The sequence below is a fragment of the Orbicella franksi genome, chromosome 6, assembly GCF_964199315.1.
Source record: "Orbicella franksi chromosome 6, jaOrbFran1.1, whole genome shotgun sequence".
NCBI classification, from domain to species: Eukaryota; Metazoa; Cnidaria; class Anthozoa; order Scleractinia; family Merulinidae; genus Orbicella; species Orbicella franksi.
Genome location: NC_138150.1, coordinates 28,646,902 through 28,674,047, shown reverse-complemented (window position 1 = coordinate 28,674,047; position 27,146 = coordinate 28,646,902). Strand labels below are relative to the sequence as shown.

At 40.7% G+C, this 27,146-nt stretch overlaps 4 protein-coding genes and 2 long non-coding RNA genes across 7 annotated transcripts in view; 2 read left to right on the top strand and 4 right to left on the bottom strand.

Moving 5' to 3' along the window:
- Positions 1-1,824: 1,824 nt before the first annotated feature.
- Positions 1,825-4,107, bottom strand: LOC145488883 (uncharacterized). Its single transcript, XR_014049537.1, has 3 exons — positions 3,910-4,107; positions 3,373-3,414; positions 1,825-2,092 (listed from the first exon to the last, which is right to left on the bottom strand). It is a non-coding gene; the product is annotated as an uncharacterized LOC145488883 (long non-coding RNA).
- A 1,707-nt stretch (positions 4,108-5,814) lies between these two features.
- LOC145490340 (uncharacterized) lies at positions 5,815-9,072 on the top strand. 2 transcript variants are annotated; one of them, XR_014049687.1, is made up of 2 exons: positions 5,815-6,482; positions 7,253-9,072. It is a non-coding gene; the product is annotated as an uncharacterized LOC145490340 (long non-coding RNA). The 2 variants fall into 2 exon arrangements; XR_014049688.1 differs by lacking the exon at positions 7,253-9,072 and adding an exon at positions 6,797-7,091.
- A 5,396-nt stretch (positions 9,073-14,468) lies between these two features.
- Positions 14,469-19,000, top strand: LOC145490577 (uncharacterized). Its single transcript, XM_081469675.1, has 4 exons — positions 14,469-15,872; positions 16,008-16,027; positions 16,164-16,759; positions 16,882-19,000. Exons 1-4 carry the CDS (start codon positions 15,289-15,291, stop codon positions 18,553-18,555), a joined length of 2,874 nt encoding a protein of 957 aa, XP_081325801.1. The 5' UTR covers positions 14,469-15,288; the 3' UTR covers positions 18,556-19,000.
- Positions 19,001-19,464: 464 nt separating this feature from the next.
- On the bottom strand, positions 19,465-20,852 carry LOC145490576 (uncharacterized). The gene has a single exon (XM_081469674.1). It carries the CDS (start codon positions 20,668-20,670, stop codon positions 19,465-19,467), a length of 1,206 nt encoding a protein of 401 aa, XP_081325800.1. The 5' UTR covers positions 20,671-20,852.
- Positions 20,853-23,367: 2,515 nt separating this feature from the next.
- On the bottom strand, positions 23,368-25,704 carry LOC145488879 (uncharacterized). Its single transcript, XM_081467708.1, has 2 exons — positions 25,303-25,704; positions 23,368-24,607 (listed from the first exon to the last, which is right to left on the bottom strand). Exons 1-2 carry the CDS (start codon positions 25,607-25,609, stop codon positions 24,294-24,296), a joined length of 621 nt encoding a protein of 206 aa, XP_081323834.1. The 5' UTR covers positions 25,610-25,704; the 3' UTR covers positions 23,368-24,293.
- An 81-nt stretch (positions 25,705-25,785) lies between these two features.
- The window catches only part of LOC145488887 (uncharacterized), a 163,806-nt gene continuing 162,445 nt past the window's right edge, over positions 25,786-27,146 (bottom strand). The window contains exon 13 of the mRNA XM_081467713.1: positions 25,786-26,190. Within this exon, the coding sequence (XP_081323839.1) occupies positions 25,936-26,190 (255 nt within the window). The 3' untranslated portion in view covers positions 25,786-25,935. The remainder of the gene's footprint in view (positions 26,191-27,146) is intronic.

Genomic DNA, 27,146 nt, shown 5'->3' with positions numbered 1-27,146 from the left:
AAAGGTGGCCCTTAGTGGAAGTTCGAATGTATGGCTGCAGTTGAAATAGTGGTCTAGATATAAAAATTGGCCTATGTGAATTGAAAATTCCCACCCCCGCCTGTTTAGAATTTCTGGAGAGCTTTCAGAAATCCTTGATTTCATTGTTAGTGTTCAATCATTATCACGAGCAGAGTTCAGTTTGTATAATACCACAGCTTCTCTATTAGGCAGAACAGAACGGACAGGGAGGACTGGGAGGGGGCGTCTTTGATTTGCATTAATTACGTCCTAGTGTCGCGCGAAGTTAAATCCTCGATAAATCTTCAGGGTTGTACCTGATTTTTTTTTTTTTTTTTTTTTTTTTGAGATCAAAAGGAAACGTAGTATTAACATTGGCATTCCTTCGTTCAGGCTCACTCTTATGGATCTTGCCTTCAGAGTACTTTTCCGCCGATTTCAAACAATATTCGACCGGATTAAGACTGAGCTATCTCTCGCGACTGGAACTAATCAACAAACGCAATAACTGAAAATGCAGAATAAAACATAGCTGTTCCAACGGTTAACACCCCAAAGCCAACGCGATTCAAAGTCGTGTCCATGATATAAGCTTTCGTTTCTGTCTTTGTGTCACAGACTACGATTCTCAGACTTGCTCAGACTCACACACTACGCAGCAAACGAAAACATCCTCAGACTACTATGAAGACCACCAGGTAGTCTTCAGATATTCGCTTTACGATGCTTAGACTTGCTCAGACCATTACAAAAACCGAGAAGTGCGCGATAGTCTTTGCGCATATGACGTATGACGACATTTAAAATAGCGCAGAAAATGTAGACGGTCAACGAAAAATCTCAAAACAAGGTCTTCCTTAAAACCACAGGACACCCAAGATTACGGACTGCATTCTGCCAACGCAAATAGTAGTCGCGAATCTGGTAACGCGCGTCATGATACGAGGTGCACCCATCCGACATTGTAACTTTTTAGGAGGGGGGTGGTGGGGTTATGTATGGTCAGAGGCGAGGAGATATTGTAATGGAAATTTTAAAGCACGTGAACAAAACTGCTGAATTCAGCTTAACATAAGATTCGGTTCCTATCACGTAATAATCTTGGATCAGGTTTCAACATTCTCGGAACCTTTTTCTTTTCCAACCCTTACCTCAGTGCAAAAAATTCCCAGCATAGACCAATGAATGCGTGGCTCATCAGCAAACAGTAAAACTGCTTTTCAAACACCTTTATTTTCTTACTACTTCTACAATTATTGCTTCCTTTAAGTTAAACTACATTAAGCCATTACTGAACTACAACTGGAAGTCGCTTTTCATACTCAAGATGAAAGAAATCTTTTCTTCATTTTCGGCCGTTCAATTGACTTCCAACAGCAACCATCCCCGAGTTAGTTCCCTGTTGGCCAACATTGCCAGCGGTGTTCCCAAAGGTCATCTGACGCTTACCGTTCCATTGATGTCAAACAGCAACATTCCCCGAGTTAGTTCCCTGTTGACCAACACTGCCAACGGTGTTGCCAAAGGTCATCTGACGTTTGCCGTTCCATTGATGTCCAACAGCAACATTCCCTGAGTTAGTTCCCTGTTGGCCAACATTGCCAGCGGTGTTGCCAAAGGTCATCTGACGTTTGCCGTTCCATTGATGTCCAACAGCAACATTCCCCGAGTTAGTTTCCTGTTGGCCAACATTGCCACCGGTAGCGCCAAAGTTCATCTGACGTCGGCTCCTCCAGCTCTGTGTCTATAGAAAAAGGCGTCAAACATTTGATTGAAATTTTTCTTTTAGGTTTAGGGGTATTATAGAAGGCTTTATAGGAAACATGTCACAAAGGAACAAAGGAACAAACCAACAAGTCTTATCATGTACGCAACAAGAAAGCTATCAATTAAAATATTATACAGTTTTCTACAAGAAGTTGTACACACCTCGTCGGCCGTAGTAGTTGCCGTAGTAGTGGCCGCCGTAGCCACCGTTCCATTGAGTTCCGACATTAACATTTCCCGAGTTGATTCCCTGCTGGCCAACATTGCCAGCGGTGTTGCCAAACGTCATGTAACTTTCGGCGGCCAGGCTCATTCAGTTCCGGCTCTGCAAAGCAAGTGCCAAAAGTTTCTAATTGTATGAAACTCACGTTTCCCTTGCTATAGGTGGCATTTTAAATGAAGAAGGCCAGAAAGAAACTTCGGAATTCTCTTCAAGCCTCTATCACTAGTTTAATATATAGATTTAGGCCAGGCTAAAAGCGTAGCTCCTGGGCCGGGTTGTTCAAAGCCCGATTCAGCTAACCCAGAAAAAGGTAGAATTTTGATTTGAGGTTTTGTAACTTTGCGGTGAGGTTTCTGTATATTGCTTGGCCTTCTGTTTTGAGTTTTAATAATCACCATATACACAAAACAAAACAGCAAAACACATTTGTATAGAAGAAAAAGTTATAATTAGATTAACTTTTAATCCTGGGTTAGCGTAAACTGGCTTCCGAGCAATCCTGCCCTGTTTCCAACAAGCTAACCCAATATGAGCCCACGATCCAATCGATAACCAGCGCTTGGTCAGCGGTCAACTTCAAGAAAACACGTGACCTCGAGGAGCTGTTAACGTGAGCCCGCGATATGGTCACGTGATAATGGTCAGCGGATACCTTGTATTGACAGGTGTCAATTGATCATAACATGGATGTCCAATATCAAGGAAGTACACGGTAAACCAAGGCTGCATGTCTCTGTCAACCTATTATTTGGAGTATGGCCGCCATGTTGGGCAACTCCGCCGTCGCCGTCGCCGTCGTCGTCGTCGTCGTCGTGCGTACGCGCCCACGAGCAATACCGCTAGCCATGATAACCATGAGAAAATCAACTCATGGGTTTCTTTCCCATATGAGTATGGGGCTCCGCTTGGCGGCCCTTCGGGCCGCCGGAGCTCCGCTAAAAACCGCTATCCCAGCTTTATAATTTTAATGAATTGGCCAAGCCGCACATACAGAAGTAATGTTAAAAACCATTATTGACAATCAACCTGGCCTCCCTTGTAAGATTCGCGGTTTTTTTTAAGTTGTTCTTGCCCTGTTTAAGTTACTGTGACAAATATTATCCTGTTTTAAGACAAAAATAATATCGTCATGATAATGTCGAGGTTCGTTCATTTTTTTCTTTTCTAAAAAAACAAAGGCCACATAACATCTGAATTAAATCGACAGTTTTTCTTAAACATCAGGGGCTTTTCTTTCAGTAAAAAAGGGCAAATTACAATTGAATTAAGTTTCCTTTGAACATCGGAGGCTTTTTATACTATGCTCTACAAAACGGGACAATTTAACAACAAGCCGGTTATTGGTTATGTTCGAACTCGCACAAGTAGTCTATTAATCTCACCTCGTTTGACTATCGGCGGCCAAGGGTGGTTGAGTTCTGTTTCTGTAAACAAACGGAGATGTTACAATATTGACTTAAGTTTCCTTGCAACATAGGGGGCTTTTCATCGCTCATGCCATGCTTTGATATAAGGAAGAGAACAAATTAAAAGTACCCACAAAACAGTAGAGATAAAAGGTCTAGTACGAGACTCGCACAGTAAGGGGTAAAGAAAGAATCATGTTTGGCAAAAACTTTTGCTAATGTTTATCCGCATTATGTAAGGAACGACTAGTCTCATTGGTTTTACGCAGATTTGAATCACCCAAATTTGAATCACGAAGATAAAGTGAACAACGCACAATTCTGAATAAGATACGACACATTTACGCAAAAGAAACCTCATTAGCCCGAGGCACTAAAAGTGCTACCTGGTTAGCAAGTGTTCAGTGCCATTAAACAGGCCCAACTGAACGAACTAAATACAGTACTAGTGTTACTATCAAAGGTCAAATGAAAACACGGCTGCTAACTATAGCAATAAACTGACGGACATACCGGCCATCTGGTTTTTCAGATCCTCAGCATCACGGTAAGGAGGTCGAGGAAATGACATCGCCAGACCCAAAGAGATGAAGAACAAAACAAGGCACTTCATATTCCTTCAAAGGAACGTATGAACAGAAATTAGTAGAATTCTGCTAGAATACCAATACAAATGCTGTAATCTGGTTGATTGAGCTATAACACACTATTTAATTTAACAACATAGTATTTAACAACTGAAGAACAATTTACTGTTATGCGATAAGTATCAATCCAATATACACATACAGCTACAGTGCAGTTCAAATTACAATTCAGTTCGGAGCACGTGTAAAACATGAGGCCATAGTTCATTCGGTCATCTGCGACGTTGCCTATTACTGACCTCAAAGAAATCACATACAATCTCATATGCTAATAATAATAATTTGTTTGTTATTGTAACTTGTGCAAATAAACGCTCTCGTAAATCTGCAAGGTCATTTAATCCAGTTGTATCACTTACTATATACGCAAGCTTGTCGAGAATCATACATGCATTAGAAGTTGCAAAACGAAATGAAAACAAATAGCTGCATGCAAGCTGCGTATTTGAAATTAACTCGTTTGAAGATACACCTTTTAGGGAATTTACCTTTTGGGACTGAATCGCTAATTGCTTGTCAGTAGAAATTAAGTTTGCGGACACTCTGAAATCTTATCTTGCAATCTTCGTCTTTGTGGAGTAGTTGATGTGTCAAGCAAGGTCTGTTTAAATACATCCCGCAAAGTAGCAAAATTAGTCATGTCACGTTTTAGCTCATAGCATTCTGTCAGATTCAAAACCCAAACGGACGTATGTAGGAAACGGATGTTAGAAATCTGCCACAGGAAACGGAAAGTACTCACCTTCAAGGAGGGTAACTAGCGTCAGCAAGCTTAAGTGGGCTTTTGTTGACTTTTCTCATTAAAAATATCAAGCTTTGCTTTAAGTTAGAGCAGTATATTCCTCATGAATGAAGAGGCACTGACAATTTATAGTCACGGCGTGATCTTGCACCAAAATTATGGAATACTTTTACAAAAGCATCCAGATGCGTACTGAAATGTAGAGAAATTTAGTTACAGAGCAAAAAGTCTAAAACGGGATCGAGGGGTGAGGAACGAGCAATGTTCACCCCTCGTCACCCATCACCCTTCACCCCACCTTGTAGATTTGCCCTTAGCGGTACCATTCATGTCAGCTACCTATGCTGACATAAACTCGTCATTTATTTTTCAAAATTATCATATTTATAGTTAGGTATATGGGATAAATATTGACAATAAACGTTGGCTTGTTATTTATCAGAAATTTGTAATTATAATCCATCAAATAGTTCGCTCTCACGCGACTGGCTTAAACGCGTCACGTTACTGAATATTTCTAAAGCTAAAACTGGGGAATATCCGAGAGCATGATATTCCTCAATTTTCTAAACCGTGCGTGTTGGGGAAAAATATTGAAGGACACTAAGCACAATAGCCTCCAAAAATATGCTCGGATATTTGTCCTTGGCAAAAGATTATGTCCTTGGATGTTATCTGTTCCACAAAGCTCACAGTTTACGTTCGCTTCTCGGAACAGATGATGTCCGCGGACAAATATCCGAGTATATTCTCGCGCCAAATGGGGCGATTTTGTATTGAGTTGACATAGTGTTCGATATTATTTATAGGGCTGAGCAAATTTGACCACTTTAATTGTTACAACAATTCTTATTCTACCAGAAAATAATTTGTCAAATGCTCAGAACTAATAAGATAATAGCAATTCGCAGCGTTAAATAGGTTGCTTCTTCCTGTAGTTCCTCGAGGGTCTTGAAAAACCCTGGAGATGAACTGGAGGCTTTGAAATTACTGAGTTTATTTTTAATGAATTTATTTATTAGTATCTGACAGGGCTAAGATTGATAGTCTTGGCACAATGAGCCACTTTGTGCAAAGTATATCCATATAAAAGAAAGAACTACAGGAAACGGAAAAAAAAAAAAAAAAAACGACTAAAGGAAACGGAAAAGAATTAATATTTCAAAATCTCTTGCTTGAGATGAATCGTCGATCAGTAGGTTTGTACTGAAGGGGCTACGTCACGACCCGCGCATGTGCGAAATTTGGCTCCGTTCTCATTGAGATTCAAATGCATCCGCCATCTTGAATTTATCGGAGTTGTTAAATTTTGCGCAAATTTAGCCGTTCTTGGTTAAAATTATTACGTCTTTTTGTCGCGTGTGTAGATTTCTTCTCGTCGATCTACTTATTTTATCGCAGAGGCAAAATTATGGACGCAGAAGAGGCAAGAAAGGCTACGGTGGTGAGTTTCCTTCGACTCAATTACGTGGCAGATTTAAATGTGTGAACTGTTTCGTAGTTTCTGGGAATATGCTCCAACGCAACGTCCATTTTCTCTTTCTTCTGTTGTTATCCTCTTAGGAAAATCGCATCTCCTGTTCGTTCAAAAGCGCTTGTTCCACGAAACAGAAAGCAAATGCAAATCGTGGCTGCCCTTGCAAGATGTGGTAGTGAGTGCATGTGTGGTTCGACAGCAAATCCGTGTCGAAAACACGGTGAGATTCCTTATTTATGCACTTAGCTTTGATGTAACATAGTTTGTAAGTAGGTATTGAAGGCTGCACGCGAATGGAACGACTAGATTTCTGGCTATTTTTGTTTCTGTTTGTGTTCAAGTCTTCATATGTACACATGTTCATGTGTACAGCATGTCTTTTCATTCAGGCCAAACATGTCACCAAGCATAGAGCAGTTTCGAGTTTTTGCAGTTTGAATTATCTTTTCCTTGAGCTGAGAAGGTTTCTAGGAGAGTTTGATTTTTCATATACAAAGTACAACAGCTTTGACATGACTCTTTTTTCATGTCAAGGCTGGTGCAAGTACAGCTTCATTTGTGGCTGAAAAACACAGCCATACCAGACTGACAACAGGCCACGTGAAGAGCAGGAGAGGATAAAATAAAATAGAGATGTAAGGGTCTGCTTGTATAGAAATATGTTTTTATTTGTTATTATTCCAAGAACAAAAGTATGCCTACATATGGAAAAGACCACAAAAATCAAAGCTTGAACACCAATGCAAATGCATAAAGTTTAGCAAGGCAAGATTTGTTTTGTTCCTACACTTGATTTTTTTTTTATTTCTGGGCCCACTTGAATTGGCAAAAACTCTGTGCTTGCTAGGAAGCTGTCAAACTTGAATCTTTGAAACAGTTGTTGGCTCTACCTAAAATAAATCAATCACAACACTTAATTTTGTCAGGCCAGCTAAAAATACTTTACAGTACTGTACTTTATTGGTGATTACCTCCATAATGTTCTTTTAGGAATTCATTCAAATGCTTGACGAAGCAATGTGTGCAAGCTGTGTGCGAGAAGCCTGCCTAGAAGAATTGACAACTTAGATGAGACCATCAGTGAAAGCAACATTTCTCAACCCACCCCTGGTACATCCACAGAAGGACAGATGACAAGTGTGGATGGAATGCCTAACCCTGCACGTCCTTCTAGTAACTCGGCAATACCATGGTGCAAGTGTGGCATGTACCAAATTATGCTACAAGAAATAGACTGCAATGACAATAGCATGCATGTCTTTATGAATGCCGACTATTGGCAAAATGTTCTCCATAGATACGGTTATCTGGGGAAAGGAAACCAGGTGTGCCCTTCCTGTGTAGTAACAGTTATCCATTGGCAATATCCCTCACACTGGAGTTTATTTGAGATTCAGGGCTGATTAAACCAAAACAAATGCAAGCAACAAGTTCTTTCCCCCTGAAGAAAAGCCTACAAAGAAAGCATTATTTTATAGTAATATTGGAAGAGGCATTTGTTTTGTTAATGTAAATCACCTCCACACCTTGTTTTCATCTTTATCATTGCACATTCAGGATGGGTGTTGGTTCATTATGCCGAGATAAAATGCATGCTCAATACATGGTTCTGAGCTGAAAATTCACCAACAGCTAGTTTATGAATTTGTTCCTTTTATAACAAGGCCAAAGTTTATTACTGGAAAAAAAATCAATACAGAAAAAAGATCAATAAATTCAAGGTATAGACAGAAAAAAGATCAATAAAACAAGGTATAGACTAGAAGAGTACCCTGGGATTTTTAACGAGCCAGATTTTCAAGCTACATCTCTAGGCAGGCTTGTGCAATTTTAAAAATATTTCCCTACAACTGATGGCAGTGCCAAAACCCAAAACAAAACCACTGAAATGAAACTCCTCACAACTGTCAACAGCCAGCTGTAACCTGAGTGTTATTCAGGCTAACCAGGGTTTTATAGAGCTAACCTGAGTGCTATCTTGTTGTTACATTTTGTTTGCAGGGCTGCAAATAACAGTCGGTCATCAGTCATTGGCCGACCAAAATTTGCTCATGTCCAACGAAATCCCAAATGTGGGTGGACATGATGTCTTGACAATTTTTTTATCGTAAATTACTTTACAGTAAGGGTGAATAAAGATCTACTGTGAGTAAATCTTACTTTTTCGGTGATGCCCGACCACAATTTGTTTTGTCTGACCAAGATGGTGTTTTAGTAGGACATATGTCCTTTCAAGAGAAAAAAAATATTTGCAGCCCTGGTTTGGTTATTTTGTTTCTGGTTTTAGTACCTGACCTATGCAATTTTTCCATTTTTGCTAGCAATGTTTCATAATATCCAGTAGTTCCAAAAGACTTTGCTTTCATCAAACACCCTGGGACATACTGTATTCAATAACTAGTCATGGTCAGCACAGTCACCAAATAGTAATCAATGAATTTTATTGACTGTATACATGTACTTTAGTGGAGATGTAATTTATTTTAGAGTGGGAGAGAAGTAAAAATTGGTTTGATCATGTCATTGAAATGAAAGAATATTGGTACACATTGTAAAAAATAAACACTTTGTATATTTGAGGACAATTTGGATTTTAAGCATCTATACTGTATTAGAAAAATAATTTGACAGTATTGAAAGACAACTGTTCCCATGGAGATGCTCTAAAAGAGGCCATATCTTGTAAACAGGACTTCCTTATATGTTCAATAAGATGCTGATATGCCTGTAATATCAACATTGGTAGAACTCGCTGTAAGATCAGTATCCTCTCTGCAACAAAGACATTGAACACAACACATATCAATCATACAATCAGTACATATATGCATAAGTGAAGCCTTGGAGCTGATGGCTCATAGCTGCCAGAGCTATCCTGGTTTCTGTAGCATGAAGAGGCTAGGAGTATTTCTAATCCCCCTGGATGGGATGCCAGTCCATCGCAGGACACTCCCTTACCCCCCCCCCCCCCCCCCCACAATTTGTTAGGTTTCCCCAACAATTCACCGGTACCCATTTATACTCCTGGGAGAGAGGCACTGTGAGAGTAAAGTGTCTTGCCCAAGAACACAACACCGTGTCCCCAGCCAGGGCTCGAACCCAAACCCCTCGCTCCAGAGACGAGTGCACTAACCATACATGCATACATATACTCTATTGGCTCAGCCGCATAATATAGTCAATTTTTGAATGCAACAAACAAAACAGTAACAAATATATAAAAAAAAAACTATCAAAATAAATGCAAAGTCACGCCAAATTAAATTTTGAGCATTACTGAAAAGGATGCAGAGCACAAAGGGCATTTTGTATATTTGGATAATAAATGTAAAATGTGGAGGGCAGGATGACTGAAAAAACATCAGTTACTTGACTGGGCCTTTATGATTGCGGCTGATCATCCACCCTTACAACAACAGAGCCAAGAGTTTATAGTAATAATAGTCCTGATGATGCACTAATTAACACACTTGTAAAACATACAGAATAGCGAGGCATACTAAATGTAAGTGACAAATTATTTTGTTTTGAAAGGGGAAATTTCACTTGTAGAAAAATCTAGTTCATATGCCCAGTTAGAGTACATTAAAATAAGTAAACAGGTTGTATTGACTTCGAAGGAAACTTAAAAGAAGAAAATGACGAAACGAATTAAATGAAACGACTACACATAGTTATTGCTCCTCTAATTAAAGTCAAAGTTGCGTGTGGCAACTTGTTTACAGTTGTACATATCAGCTCACCTTCAACATGGCGCCGTCATTTTACGGAAGAGCTATCTTTCAGTATCTTCTCTCGTCTTGTATTTTCCTCTACTGACTTAGCTTCCTTTATGTGAGAGGCAAAAGAATAGGAAACATGTAAAATGACCAGATAAACGGTACAAACAAAGTGGCAAACTGCACTTGAAAGATAAACGAAAGGTACTTGCCTTCGTCGTTCTAGGGAAAGAAGGTGGCCAGCAAACGCTGAATCACTCCGATATTCGCCATAAATCATCGCAGATACTGACGAAGAATAAAAGCGGCAGTCTAGCAAAATCCTTCGATGGTCTTTTTACCAAAACGTTACTCCCTCAGAAACTGAAGTGTAAATCCTCTTCCGACCACTTGCAGATCGCCGACCGCCTCAAGAAGACATCACACTGCATCACAACATCCACGGAAATTCACTCACATCGAACACGAGCCAAAATCTACATGTAAATACTCTACAACAGTCAATTGACTTATAACCGCTATCAAAAGAATAGACCACTCAAGGATAACAGAGATATTTTTCGATAAAGTTACGAATACGTCTTCGCCGACGACTTTGAAAGTTTGAGGCTAAAACTTTCAAACTTTTTCGTGACCGCACGCGCATGCGCGACCGTGACGTAGCCCCTCTAAATGCTGGATTCTGTTTTCTTCTTTCTAACATAGAAGCCAACAAGCTTCAGAATGCATCATAACCAAGTTTAATTCGCTTCATGAAAATGACTACCTTATTACATGAAATTTTCGCGGCACGTTAATTTCGCAAATTTCGCGATTAAAAAAAATCGCGAAATTAAAGTGATGCGAACAGTAAGTGTCGCGATGAAAACATGACGCGAAAATTAAGTGACTTACATTATGTTACTGTTGGCATTTAGTCCCCCATTGTTTTTTTTGTCAATTTGACGTTATTTTGCCTTTGATAAAGTCGATTTACAAAATTCAAAATTCAAGGACATGTTACATTGTTACATTATTACATTGCCAAGGAAATACATTGTGTTACCCAAAAGCGCGAAGTTAAAGTGATTCAAAATACAAAAGTTTGGTAATAAGGTACACAACTGAAGCAACCTATCGAAGGCGCCTTATATTGTATAAATTTTGTAATGCAATCAGCTTGCTGAACAATTTTTCAGCAGGAGTTTCATTCGTTCTGTCAGATGTTGACGAGCGTATTGAATACATTTCTTTTAGACTATTTGTAGAAATTAGCAAGTTCGAGATGCCATGTTTTCAAGAGATTGCGATGGATTCTTGTGAAACTTCGCATACTTTTTTAACTTTTGGGTGCTTTCTATTCAAACAAAACGTCCGGACATTTTGAAACGAGGACAAATAGTACAGAAATTTTCTTGGAAAGCTTCCAGAGAATCCGGATATTGTTGAACTTCCGAGAAGCCAACGATTCAACCGAAAATTTCGGAAATTTTGGTGGCAGAGTCAAATGGAATAGAAATTCCTAGCAAGAAATTTCCAAAATTTCGGCATACCCCTCAAGGTTGTCCTCTTCATTCGTCCCTTGAAATTTCCGGAAATTTAAGCCAGAATGAGATCAAAATTAACGGTCGGGTCCTTGAGAAGCGCGAAATCACTTAGAGGAAAATTTCCTCTCTTGTTAGAATCTCTTCCTCTTCCTCTTACGTCTTTTAATTTTCTTCTTTCATTTTCTGCAGAAAGGCCAGAGTTTCTTGTCATTTTTGAAGGGGAAAATGGAAAAATAACCTGCCAAAAAGAGAAAAAAATCAGCATACTAGACGCGAACTATGGCAGACTGGATCGGGATACGTGTATACATCCGGCCATGAGCAGCATTAACTGTCGTGCCAACAATTCTCTTCAAATCGTGCTGGACAAGTGTAACGGCAAACCTAATGCCTGGAATTGTAGAAAATTTAGAACCACCTTAAGACTTCAATAGAGCTTGTTAATAAATTGCATTTCGAATGTCTAAAGTTCCTTGTTTATTTGTAAATTGCGACCTCTTTAAACGCGCGGCCATACAGAGATCTGGTTATCTCTATAGAAGGTTTATTCGCTCAAAGCGCATAAAATCTCTGTGAAATACTACCTTTTTTCCTGTTAGTTTTGCACAGATCTCTGTACTCAAAGAGTCAAAATAATAGCTTAAAATGTTGATAACTTCTGCACAAATAAACCACACAAAATATCTCGAAAGAATACACATAATGTCTCTACCATATTCCGGGAAAATTTCGCACAAAAATTTCGGACACTGAAATATAGCTAAAGTAAATTTACGCCTATAAAACTGCATCATCAAGCTCTACAGTTGCACTGACCAGAAAATAACACAAAGGGAATACCGATTCCGATTATGACTCTGTCACTTATCATGCAGTGAAAACTTAATTGTCGGAGTCGAAAGCGAAAGAAGAAGAATCAACCAATCACAATGTTCGATTCCGGGCTTTACGATTGATTGATTTTTGTGTTCCTGCTGCCAACAGCGACAAACTATGGAGACGTTTTGATTGTTCCGATTCCGATTCCTTCGAGCTTCTGAATCCGCTTACGACTCCGATTGTCAATTTGCACTAGGCCATAAGCGCTCGCTCATCCTTGTCTACGACGTTTCTATACCACAAGAAAAGCACCACGTCTCGTCGGATGATCAAAGTTAAGGTGGTATGGTACCCTCAAATGGACCAAAAAGTTTGTTTAAATATGGTGAAGAAAGATCAATTGTGTGCTATTGCACTCAAGAAGAGAAATTAAATTTCTAGAGTTTTACTCAAAATGGTTGCTATGGAAACCAGCCACAGCCTTTTGAAGTAGTGTTTTATAGTAATGACGCCAACACTTCCTGCTCTTTTACAAAACAAGATTTGACTGTCAAATAAGCATATCATGTAAGTTTCTGTTTTGTTCTGTGCTATGAACCTAAGTTTTGACAGTTAACTCTTACTTTCAGTGCTTTTTACAGCTTTATTTGGAAATAACCTTATTTCTTATCACACCCAGTGGACAAATCATCTCATGTCACGTGACAGACCTTAAAATGTTACGATTTTTTTGGTTTATATCATCACGACACTATTGGTCTTTGATGAGCCCAAGTTTCAGAAATTCTACTTAAAAACCTTGCAAAGTAGAAATGTTGGCGCCAAGTCAGTCGGTACGAAAGTAAACTTTTGAGAAAAATGCACTTTAAGTTTCTTACACGAAATATTAAGCATTTAACGACCCGAAAATAGTGGGGGAGGGGGTGCAGATTGGATCTCGGGGGAGGGAGCTGTGCAATGGTTGTTCTATTTTGTAAAAAGTTACCGCAGTTGTGGGAAATATTCCTTGTCATAAGGGAAATGAATGAGCCTGTGATGGCAATTTGAGGCAAAGCTTTTCACAAATAATTATACCAATCGAGTTGCGCATGTCTTAAAAGTTTTTTCTAAATAGTTTCGTTCATATAAGTTAAAAATAATCTATATTTTTGGTCACGTCCTTATAGTAAACAGTCGTTGCTACGGCCGTTGCCACGTGAAAAAAATTAAACCACTGTGTACTTTCCTTAAATTTCACACTCATCTGGAAGGAAATTCGGCAAGATCGTTTCAAAATGTTTTTGACAAGTCCTCAAGGGTCTTAAGTCTTGTATTTCCAAGAAATTGAATTTTTCATGAACATCGCCATATTTTAGGGTACCATACCCCCTTAAGCCCGCATGATCATGATAAAAAAAGAATAATAAAAGTAGTTTTAAACAAATATTTGGGTGTCATTATCACAAATATTAGGGGAAGAGTCCACACGGCCTGAATCATTGAATAATTTTAACCTCACATTGTCAAACATCTTGGTTCAACCCCTATATACATCCCCTGGGGGGTGGAGGTGCGATCTTGTCTTCTCAACTGTGCATTGTACTGTAGCGTTAGAAGATTTCTCGCATCATGGTTCTGTAGAATGGGCAGCACGGCTTAATCAATTTCAACCTGACGCCGAAAAGATGCTCGTGTTAGAAACGTATCAATAAGTAGGGAAATAAAGCAAGGAAGATGGAAGATGATCGTCATTTACTGCCTCAGGATCATACAAACGACCGCAATATTGCAATGACTTAGGCAGTCGAGGGTTGAAGAAGAAGAGGAAGAGGAAGAGGAAGAGGAAGGAGGGGAAGGAGAAGGAGAAGGAGAAGGAGAAGGAGAAGGAGAAGGAGAAGGAGAAGGAGAAGGAGACGGAGACGGAGACGGAGACGGAGACGGAGACGGAGACGGAGACGGAGACGGAGACGGAGACGGAGACGGAGACGGAGACGGAGACGGAGACGGAGACGGAGACGGAGACGGAGACGGAGACGGAGACGGAGACGGAGACGGAGACGGAGACGGAGACGGAGACGGAGACGGAGACGGAGACGGAGACGGAGACGGAGACGGAGACGGAGACGGAGACGGAGACGGAGACGGAGACGGAGACGGAGACGGAGACGGAGACGGAGACGGAGACGGAGACGGAGACGGAGACGGAGACGGAGACGGAGACGGAGACGGAGACGGAGACGGAGAAGGAGAAGGAGAAGGAGAAGGAGAAGGAGAAGGAGAAGGAGAAGGAGAAGGAGAAGAAGATCGTTTCCCAAAATTTCTGTTCCCTATCACGTTTTGATCTGTAAGTATCAAAATACATACAGTAAAAATGAAAGGTAAGTTGATGAAGTGAATCTTACTCTGTTGTTGGCGTATATACCGGTTTAAGCGTATATAGCGGGTTTGAGTAAATTTGTTAATCAACTCTGGCCATATCCGTAGTATACGCCATACCCAGTATACACGCCAACAACAGAGTAAGATTCACCTCATCAACTTATTATTGTTCATCACATCACATACGCATGAATACATTTGTTTAACTTTATCAGCTTTTTTCCGTTATTATTTTCAAAAGGAACTAACCACAAGAAATTTGTCAGAAATATCAAAGTTATTGATAGGTTACATAACGCTTATGTAATCTTTTCTTCATCAAATGTATTAAAGCATTAACTTGTTTTGGAGATTTGTATTGTGGAGTGTTTAGGTGAAAGCCATTATTTGTTTTTGAGCTCAACGAAAGAATTTAGAGAAAAAGAATATTGCAAAGCTATTGGTGGTGATCAAATGGAGTTCTCAATCTTTCACCTGTGATTTGCTCTGCTATTCTCTCCGGCGGGTTTGAGAATGAAAATTTGTTCATGTTTGTGACGGAACAGTATTTAAGGGTAGTCAGAACTTCAAACGGCTCAGTTCATGCTCATGTTCATGTGGCAAGATGAGCAAACCTTGCTCTCAGTTAAATAGCAAGGCAATAAGAGATAAGGCGGAGTGCGAGATAGTTGCGAGGGTTGAAAAGCTGTGTTCGGTTGTTGCTTTTAAGTGCGTTTGGCGGGTTAGCGACGCCGAAATAGAAAGAGCATGGAACTGGATATGCGAGAAACGCGACGAATGCGATTTAACCTTGTCAAAATTGGCGGAAATTTGCTTCTTTTTTTCGGCGATAAGTACGTCAACATTGGACAGCAAGAAGCGAAAAAGGCCACAATTGCAGGAGACCAGAGAGAGTGACGAATCGAATGACGAATCACCCGTCAATGCGTCCCAGCTTTCATCGCCGGGAAAGCAAACATTCCCAGCCATATCTTACTGGGTGGCTTGCCAAACAAACAATGGCTCGGTCATTAATGCACTTAGAATCCAAAGAGCTGTCGCAAGTTGCGGTTTGGAATATTATGCATCAAGGGCGTCACGAAAGAAAAACTGCTGTCATAACCTGAATCAGCTGTGTCAAGTGTTTAAGGACCACAAAAACCTCTGCTTAATGCAACTAGTGGAGTCATCGTACCAGCATTGCCTCGGGTGAGTAGATTAATTTGACCAATTTATATTCTTTGAATTTCTGTTAAATTGCACGCTAATGAAAGTAAATATATAATAAACAAACATAAATAGTCAGAAAGGTAAAAAATGCTATTCATCATTGAAAAATCAAAGTAATCATGCTTCATTGCCCGGTGAAAAGAGACTGTTATTCGATTATCGATAATTGATCAATTTTTATCTTCTCATTTTCAAAACATCGCGAGTTTGATTTCAGCAGTTCACTTTCACAAAGTAATACCAGGGAGATATTGCATTGCCTTACGTAAGCAAAACCTTTTGTTTTGATTGGCAGGGCTCTGCAAGAGGAGCTTCATGGTGACTTCCACGAAGAATCCCAAGAGTCAGCGCCGACGGAAAATGTCGTTCGCCTTCGTGTCGTCCTTGAGAGTTTTCAAACGATGATGGCAGCATCCGTTTCGGAATTACGCCGAGCTGGTCTCGTGTTAGACACCTTTGGATTTGATAACAACCTGCAAAGTACATCGCAGACAGCACTACCAGATCCGCCGCACAAACCCCTATCCTGTCCAGTAACAGTCCTGTGCAACGATATACAAATTGTGATGAAAAAGCTGCAGTATGCTGTGTATCGCGGCGAGGTGTACAAACTGGCGGCCAAATCGCAGTTCACGTTCCAGTATCTGTGTACCATGAAAACGTTCCTCCACAGCCTAATGGGAAACGAAGCGTTCAAAGACCGTCTGGTCCAGCATATTCAACGTGTTCTGCCCATACTAAGCGAGCCAGAAAGCTCTTTCATACGCCAAATTAAGATTGACAGAGACCTGATCGAAGTACAAGACGGGTGGTTTTGGAGCTTTTCCTCTGGGTCGTTCGTCCAAGGGATTATCTCAGAATCTCAGGTGAGAAGAATACACTGGACTGTTTTAACATTTAAATAAGAAGATACAAGCAAATTTTCAAACCCAATCTTTACGATCTGTAGCACTGTCTGATGTGCTTTTGTTTTGGCTCTTTTCAACAGAAGGGTCTCACAACTCCACGCGCGTTTGTGGACTACGACCGACTCAAGGACCCGGAGCCAAGATATTTTGAGGCAATCCTAAGGAACAGCCTAACAGAAGATGAAATTCGGCAGTTTTGTGCAGATTTCCTGGCGTTGTTCCGTCCCAAAGAACACAAACAGCCTGTGCTGTGTGCTATTGGCTCAGCTGACAGCGGAAAGACCAGCCTCTTCTCACCTGTTTTTCAGATCATTCCCCTCAGCCGAATTGCTCGCGTCACGAAGCAAAAGAGTTTCAACAAGGCTATGATCGACAACCTGACAGAGGTTATCTTCCTAGACGAGGCATATGCCACCCTGCTCGACATAGATGACTGGAAAATCATATGTCAAGGGGGCTTCACGTCGCACGACGCGAAGTGGAAAAAGGCTCAAGGTTTCCATTGCACTGCGACCATGTACATAACTTGCCAGGTGGAAATGGATTTTGGTGCAGCTCACAATCAAGCTATGGACAAACGCCTGCGCAAGTACCACTTCAAGAGTCTTCCTCGTGTCGAACCTGAAGCAAACAAGTGGCTGAGGAAACATGCTATGGATTGCATTGTGTGGGCGCACAATATCGTAGGAGACAGCCCGAGCAGTCAGGCCAGTACAATGCCCACTGTGCACGAAAGTGGTATGCCTGAGGAGGAGTTGCGCAACATTTTGAGCGTTTCTTTAATAGACGAAGAAGTCGACGAAACCGCCCAGGGCGATTGTAGACGAGAACAGAGTTGCGGCCTTCTGACAGAACCGCAATCCCGAGAAGAAAGCTCTGAAGAGGACGCCATTGAAGATGTCGGCGATTCCGATGAAGACGAGACCCTGACGACCTTGAAAGCTAGGCTGGCACAATGCTCACCTGGCTCTCTACGTCACCGCCAACTGAGCCACATGTTAGAAAGTCATCTCGCTGAAAAGGAAAGGCTGAAAAGGGTTGAAGAAAGGTGCTATAAGAAGAGGCAACACTTCTTACAAACGAGGGGAGTGTCGGTGGAGCACGTGTCGTTGCTCCCGCACGACCATAACGAGCCGCTGCCCACACCGATTCGAAGGGACCTCGCTGCCTTTCAAGAAGATCAGGAACAGGAAAGGATCAGAACAGCATTTGGGAAGCCGTGGCTTTTAGCTATGGAGAAGGAAATGGCTGAGCAAAGCGAAAGAATGGAAGATCCAAGAGACGAAGAAGAACGAAGAGTGATGCAAAGTCTCCTGGAAATCAATTGCGAAAAACTGCGCTGTTATCACGAGCGTCATGGAACGCTGAAACTACCGGCTGCCCTGGCAGAACGCAAGAGGCTCTGCCTTAGCAACGAGCTGGTAGACCGTTCTTGCGTGAATTTCATACGAGACCTGTTCTCTCCGCTGCCAGTGAGAGTCTTCCCACCCAGCCAGCGTCCAGCAAATCTGCCTGCCAGAAGCAGGAGCTCAGACGAAGACGACGAAGAATGTTGGTCGGCGGCACCAAAGACACCAATGTACATTCCGAATGACGACGTGGAAGCTATCTGTCCACCGTCCCCAGGCATTGCTCGAGCTCACAACCCTGTAGCAGCTACGTCAGTGAAGAGGCCGCACTTTCAAAGCCAGGCGCATCCATCCAAGAAGCAAATGACCCTGACTCGTTTTATGCAGACTAGTACGCAACCGTAGATTGGTAGTTTCATGGGCTTGTAATAAGACAGCTTGCGTGCGACTTATTCTTTCTATGTTCATATTTGCACATGTATTAGTGTGTGCATTGTTAAGGAATACCACGTTGCGCTTATGCTACGTTTGACTATTTTGCACACGATGTGAATTAAAGGAAAAATATTATGGCTATTAGTTACATTAAGAGATTATAGTTCTTGAAAGCACTGTGAACTAGACAGTCGTTATGCTACAGTGATATTGACAGTGGCGATAGGCCAGTTCCAAAAGAATATAACATGTTTGTTGAGTTTGCTGTCATCTGGAGACAGGAAGATGCATTTACAATAAAGCAATTGATTTTTGTCTGTTTTGTGTACAACAAACTCTGCTTACACCCATCAGCTTTGCATTGAAAGTCAGTGTCCACACTTTTCCAGTCTCTTTATCAAACTGGCGACATTTTCATTCCGGCCCTTTTCTTTAGAGAGTCCGCCGTTGAAATGCGAAATCGGAATCTCTCAAAATAGCTGTCCACTGTCCAAACCCGTGCTTAGTTATCCCTTCCTTCAGAAAATCATCCTCTTCTTTCGTGAATTTTAAAACATGACGAGTTTTCCTCTGAAGGTGCAAGTTTCTCTTAGGCAGGGTATCCTTTATGGGGGTCGAGCTGTTTTTATTCTGAGCTGTCTCAACTGAAGGCCCGGAGCTGGACGTTGAACCGCCAAGTCTTGCGTGTACGTCATCGTCTACCTCGGAACCCTTGGTACCTTGAAGTTTTTGAAGACACTCGTGACCCTTCAGGGCAACTTCTCGCGATCGTTGCTTTTGATAGTGAACTTTAGCAACCGCAGAACTGTGTTTCTGGTCCTCAGACAAAAACCTTTGCTCTTCGCTAGTGAGCTGATTGAGGCTTTGCGTTTCGACGATTTAGCGATAACGTGTGGGATGAATGTATTTTCCAATTGCATCAAAAACCAGTTTGCTCATAGTTTCGCCCAGTTTGCCATGCTGACCTCCATTTCTGGTGACGAGAACGAAATCACACGGGGGCTTAAGCAACGGTCTAACGTTCGAGATGTAGCCGTTAAGAACGTGCATGTTTGCGTCGGTCAGAATCAAAGAATCGAAGCCATATTTTCCAGCCGTCTTGAACGTTTTCTGATCGATAAATCCACCGTTTTCCTTAGCTGTGGCAATCATGTCCACCGTCAAATATTGGTACGTCATGGGCCGCGATCCCTTCACCTTGATGAACAGATACATGGCTACAAATTTTGTGGCAAATGTTAGGTCTGAGGGGTTCACTTGGGCTGGACTGGTTTTGCACATTTTCACGGTATTTTCGTAACGCGGCAGATGAAATTTCACCACCTCCAATAACTCCTCCATTGTTGCCCAGTGCCCTCTTGCTTCCAGAGTCTCGATGTCTAAATCTTGTGTCCACTGCAATCTCATCATCTTTGCAACTGTTTTTCGGGCTCTCTTGAGGTACAACTCTGTCGTAGAGAACTTTCTTAGAACTGCTTCTGATGCGCCATGAAGTTTTCTGAAGTCGATCAATTCAGAAATAGCATCTATGTAGCCCAAACGCCCACCATGACCGAGCTTACATTCATCTTGTAAGTAGTCGATAAATTTAAACAACAGATTTGGAGAACACAAACTAAAGTCGACCACTTCAAACGTTAACTCCTCTTCATCTTCACAGCAAAATCTAAGAAACTTGAAGCACCTTGTCACTATCTGTTGAGCGGCACGATCTTTCTTACAACCGCCAGCACTTCCTGTCAACCATTTCGTGAATACTTCGCCAATGTTACATGATAATGGAAATGAAGAAAGTAACTTCACGTTGTGCTTTGTGGTCTCGCTTGTCTCATCTTCATTTCTTCCAATCGTCAGCGACTTTGTTACTTGTTTAGAATCGGGCCTTTCGTCAAAATAAAAGAACCAACTGTGTTTAGTGCTAACGTGTTTTCTACAGCCTCTCTGACTTTGAAATCCATCATGTTCACACTCTTGTATCGGGCAATGGTAAAAGCTGTCTGCTTCATCCTTTTCCAAGTGAAGCCGCTTTGGTTTGGGTGATGCTCCTTGGACATCTGACCAATTGACTTTGCACTTCTTGCTCATTTTTTCCCTTTAAACAACATGTGGCTAGCACAATCGCCTTTAAATCTTAGCCGAAACAAAAGGACGTTTCAACTTGCCAAAACATGCCCTTGCTTGCCCACACTCATTACTATTGTGTAAAATTCATGACAGTGAGATACAACCCAAACTTGCCCAGGCAGGTCTGTACACGCCTATTCAGTGACACAACACATAGTTAACGGATCGATAAATCGGAACAATAAAGTCCAAAACTTGTTCCTAATGACCAATTTCGGAACAATATATTCCATTCACAGATAGCAAAATCGGAATAACACAGTCTTTCTTTATTAATTTCGGAACAATGTGTTCCACGCACAAATAGGAACTCGGAACAAAACAGACCCAATTTATCAAGTTAGGAACAATGTGTTCCATGCACAAATAGGAACTCGGAACAATACAGACCCAATTTATCAAGTTAGGAACAATGTGTTTCATGCACAAATAGGAACTCGGAACAAAACAGACCCAATTTATCAAGTTAGGAACAATGTGTTTCATGCACAAATAGGAACTCGGAACAAAACAGTCCTAATTTATCAAGTTAGGAACAATGTGTTTCATGCACAAATAGGAACTCGGAACAAAACAGTCCTAATTTATCAAGTTAGGAACAATGTGTTTCATGCACAAATAGGAACTCGGAACAAAACAGTCCTAATTTATCAAGTTAGGAACAATGTGTTCCATGCACAAATAGGAACTCGGAACAAAACAGTCCTAATTTATCAAGTTAGGAACAATGTGTTCCATGCACAAATAGGAACTCGGAACAAAACAGACCCAATTTATCAAGTTACGAACAATGTGTTCCATGTACAAAAAGGAACTCGGAACAAAACAGTCCTAAATCACTCATTTGGGAACAATTTGTTCCACTTGCAGTTGACAACTCGGAACAAAATGTTCTTGTCTTACCTTACAGTGAACGCTATGTTCCTACTCTGTAAAAAGCTGGTCCTCTTAACGTTAATAGGAACACAAAAATGAGGAACACTCGATCCCAGAGGAACGTTCCTTTACAAATATCGGAACAGCCGAAAAAACTTAAAATTTGTGAAAAATAAACCAACAAGTTCAGCTTTAAAGCTAAAAAAGCATCTATTAAACGTTTCGGTAAAATAGAACCAAGCTTCAAAATCTAGAGCACTTTGATGTTCTCGAAGGCAGTAAAATAAACCCTGTAAAAATTTTGGGAAATGTAGAGGAAGGTGAGTACCATAAATACCCGAAGGTGAGACTTGCCCAGGAAAAAAAAAAAACGAAGAAAGCCTGAAGAGTAGGGTTTTTTCCTGCTGTTTTTTAGATTGATAGCCTACGCGATCGATCACAATATCAACATTACAATTTTCGTTTACGTTCCAGCACAGTGGTTTTAAAGAATTTTTTTCCTTTGAAATTGTTTGAAGGATGGATGTTTTCTAGGGTTAAAATAAGCGATATCGCAAAGAGCTCACTAAATTTGGTGGAAATATTGAACCGGCAACAGAGCAATCTGATTGGTTTATTTTCGTTATTAGCCCTCTGGAGTAACTAAGTTCACGTGCAATAATTATATATTTTTTTCGTCTAATAGTCGCACAGAAATTTCTAAAACTGACGGAGACAAACAAATGACTGGATAACTTTTTTATTGATATAAATGGTCGCACACATCAGTTTTCAGTGCTAGTTATGATAATGTTAGAAGTTAAATTATACCATTTAAACTATGATATGAGTAGCAAAACTACATTTTAAGCATTTAAAATTATTGAGTCAGCTGAAAGCCTCAATTACACGTAAGGTTTAACACAAGCTCCACTTTGAAAACCTAAACATGCCAAAAGTAACCTTTTAGGCCCCGTCCACAATACTTTGGAGGAATTTGCAAACGCAGCTTTATTTTCACACTTGCCTAACTTTTCGAAAATGCTGTTCAATCCGGAGGAATTTGAAAACGCCGGCTTTTCGTTTTCGTGCGGACGGGAAACATTTTGAAAACGGAGCTTTTCGAAAACGATGACGTCACGATAATCATGTGATTTCCCTGACCGAGTTTTCTTCAAACACAAATCCAAAATGACCGTTGATTGATGTGTTTTATTTTACATCCTCCGGCGTCGCGTGGAAAAAAATCATTTGATGCGTTTTCAGAGTGAAACCTTCGTTTCCAAATTCCTCCGTTCTAGTACGGACGGGGCTAATAAACGTATGATAAAGAGTGTTCAAACCAAGATGACACTGACATACTGCCGCCTTTTCATAAAGCTCTGGGTAGGTTTGTTCAAACAAAGAATTGGCCTGAATTTTGTTTCTTTTCATTGGAATTTTGTGATTATCCGCTTGTTCCACTCAGTTTTGAATCACTTTATATTAGCGGTGAAAAAACATCACATTTATCTCCCAGCATTTAAAACTTCTGGACTTTTGAATAACGAGGTCCGTGACATTCTTGACATGGCCAGTCTGGGAAAAACCAAAATAACTTCATGCTGACGAAGAACACGAGCAGTTGCTTGTTCCTAACTGATTGGATAAAAAGTTTGAAAAACCAACACAAAGTTGACAAAATATCAGGTCAAAAATGACACAATTCCACTAAAAAATCCCAAGTGGCAACTCATGCTACAAAGTAGTAAATTAACCAATGTACAAGCTGAACCTGGATCAAGGCCAGTCGACATAGGCAGAAAGTCTGTACAGCGAAGATATCGGTGACATCACCTATTGTTATCCACGAGAGAGGTAAGGAGAGTCTTGGGGCTCCAATGACTTTTACTCTCCATGTACAAATTCTACTTACTCTACTGCTGACAGTGTGACTGACTAACCTAATGAATATACAAGCACGATACTTTCCAGCAAAATGCCTTCATGTCAGCATACATGTTTGGGTTTACTGACCGTGCGAACTAAAGAGACCTCCCTGGCTTTGCTTAAACAAGAAACCGCACCCACCAACGAGACGAATAGCAATACTTGATGAAGGGCCACTGAAAACGATGGGATAGATCATCCGTAAAATCGAACCATAACGTATACTTTCGTGGAGGTCTCAACCAAGGTCAGCAAGACTGCCGAAAACGGCTATATATCGTGAGTACAAAACCAACAACGAAACTAAGTTCAAGAAAAGATATCTGTGGGAGGACCACACGAGACATATCGTAAACTACCGCTGCTTATATGCCATGGACTGATAACTTCGTAAAGAGTTTTGGATGGCCTATAAACGGAGGGGCATATATCCGGGAGGGCTTTTAAGCTGAATGAAAAAAAAAAAACAGTTTTGCAAATGCGTTTTTTTTTTATACTCATTTCACTCTAAACTTGAAATGGGGCTTATATCCTGGGGGCTGTTTTAATGGTAGTAGAATTTTGCTCACAGCTGCCTGGGTCTGTAACTGGAGGGGCTTATACGAGGGAAGGCTTATAAGCGGCAGTTTACAGTACCTAAAGAGAAAAAATTAAAACAGTTAAGCAACGAACAAATTTAGCTTCTTAGTATTATTAAATTGCTAACCAAGAGACCTTTAGCTGATGTAGCAAAGACTACTTTATAGTTTCATTTCCTGGAATTAGTAATAACAAAAACAGCGTTTGAGGGTTTACTTTTTCTACAGTAACGTAATGATCACCTTGCCATGACCAGCTGTATTGTAACAGCAATCACTTTGCTGATCTTTTCCAACATTATAGGAGCCTCCTCCTCCTGCACAGGAATCATTTTTATTATTCCCATTGCTTCCCCCTGAGTACCCACCACCACCACCTCCACCCATACCACCACCCCCACCCCCTCCAAAACCACCGTTTGCATGGCCATCCCAGGATTGTCCACCCGTCCCTCCCTGAAGAAATCCTTTACCCCCTTCTCCGTCCTGTACCGCGGTACCATTTCGTCCACCGAAGTAAAAACCGCCGCCACCACCTGAGAAACAAAAATCAGTTGACTGATTGCTTTAAATATATTTAGCGATTCTAGATTTAGCAGTGTCAGGCGCCGCAATGGGAGTTTTCTGAATGATTAAATCCTCACTTGCTTATCTTTCCTACAAACTCGATTTTTACCTGACCCTATTTACTGCGTTTTTCAATAACACGAGAAAAATGGGATTTAAACTCAGCTCCTGGCATGTTGTGTCTCTTGTTTCTGTCAGTTAAATGTTTCTCGGTTTCCTAAGTTTGAGAAGAGCATTTCGAACGCTAACGTTCTCACTTTTGACATGCAGAGCAAGCCAGGTAGGTGTCTTCGTTTTTAAGATAATTCTTCTCGTCTTCCAGTTTTCTCAGCCAACATTGCAGAGTTCTAAGTTTTACTGGTTTTGTAGAATCTAGTTTGGATAACTTGGTTAACTGCATGCATTGTCTTGCAAACATTACAACACAGGAACGAAATGGAGATTTCTTAACTTTGGTGAAGTGAAAACATTCAAAGCAATAAGGCAATCCCCGAGTTTGCCTCTCTGCCAAAACAAGTCTTCGTGCGAAACCATTCATATGAAAATGATTTTGTCCTCAGGTTCATTCTCGTTTTGCAAATCAAACCCATTTTAATTCATATAAAAGGTTTTGCACGTAGACTCGTTTTCAAGCAGAGGCAATAGGTAACTCGGTCACTCTCACCTGACAGCTTATCATCTTCCGTTTCTGCACCTTGTCCATTGCTGCCTCCTGACCTTGAGTTGTACCCAGGATTCCCTGACTTGTTCGTGCTGGCATCACATCCCTCGTGTCTCGATGTTACAGCTCTGAGGCCTCCACCGCCTCCCGCCACTATCAAAGACGTATTGCTTCCTCTCACCACAAATGTTCCTCCACCACCTCCACTAGCTCCACCAACTCCAGAACTCCAGTCGTGTCCTATTCCTCCCTCTTGACCAACCAGAATTTGAATTATTTCTCCTTGCGAGAGGTTGAAGGTTCCAACCATTCTTGCACCTCTTCCTCTGTATTGTGAACTGTTCTGGTAGTTATCATGGCCCCCTGCTGCTCCTACTGCTTCTATTCTGTATTGACCAGTGTACGGCACAGTCCACTCTTGAATACCGCCGGACAGTGTAACTTGACCGTCATGATCCTGACCTGTGTAGTTACTACCGAGTGACTTTGGACCATCTTTTCCACTCGCTCCGAGACTTGTAAAGGTAGCATCGAAGCCTGAATCAGCTGGAAACAATAACCGTGAGTCCAAAATTCAACAGTCGAACAACTTTTGTGCCTTAAGCTACCCAAGAAGGTAACGGGTGGTACTAAATTTTATCTTGCAAAACGAAAAGACAGATGAATCTTGTAAAAGTTAAACAAGAATTTAGAATGTGTTTCGCGCTTGGTGCAGATTTTACACATTTTTAGCTGTCTTTTTAAAATACCTTGTACACATCCATAGACCTCCACTCTCATTGAAACGTGACTATGGTTAGCCACTGGTTGAAAACGAATGTACCGAGCTGTGATTGGTGGGTTAAGTGCATGATACACAACAGTGTCCTGGTCTGTGTTTCCATCAAATTCCTGAGTAAGTAACACAATGAAATGTTAGACATTAACCTATTTGCTTAATAATTCAGTGAAACCTTGTTAATCCGGTCATCAACGGACCACAAAAATCTGGTTGAAATAACGGGGGGCTTTATTAAAGGGGTTCTGAGCTTTTCTTCCTGCCACAATAAATGGCTGTAATAACGAGGTGGCCGTATCAACAGGATCGTACGTGGGCGTAAGGCGGGGTTTCACTGTATCATGAACGACAAATTAGTCCTTAATTTTGGCGCAAAACTTCAACGTTAATCACAAACTTACGATTGTAAGCGTAATTTGTCACCCATGATATTAAAAGGTAGTCAAAAGGTATACTCTGATTTCTCTTGCGCTATGTCAAAATTCTAATACTTTCCCACGTCTAAAGCCTCGGAAATTATTAGAATCGTGACAAAAACGCGCGTGAAATCATTTCATATAAAATAAATTAAGTGAAATGTTTCAATTCTTCGGTTAACACTTGCCAGGTTTTATATTCATTTATTTATATTAATAAACAGAGGTGAAATGGAAGAGCTATTTTATGTGATTTTGCTACACATAAAATGTTTAGGAAAATGACTGAATTGCTGAAAACTGTAATCATAATTTCACTCGTCACCATACAGTCTTTTTATTGGAGATTAAGAACATTAAGATATCGAGCAGCAGTTATGTCATGAACAGTTTAATCATATTCTATGAGAGTTTCGCTCAGTTACAAGCCGTAAATTTCATATTTCTTAGGGAAAAAAAAAATATAATATTCCAATAGCGCTCAGTATTGCTTTTAAGCCTCCTCCAATATTTGCTGCTAATGTTTCAGTTTAGTTTCGTCGTTTTCCTTCTGATAATTTCATTTATACAGCTTTCAGCAATTCAGTCATTTTCATAAACATTTTATGTGTAACAAAATCACATAAAATAGCTCTTTCATTTCACTTCTGTTT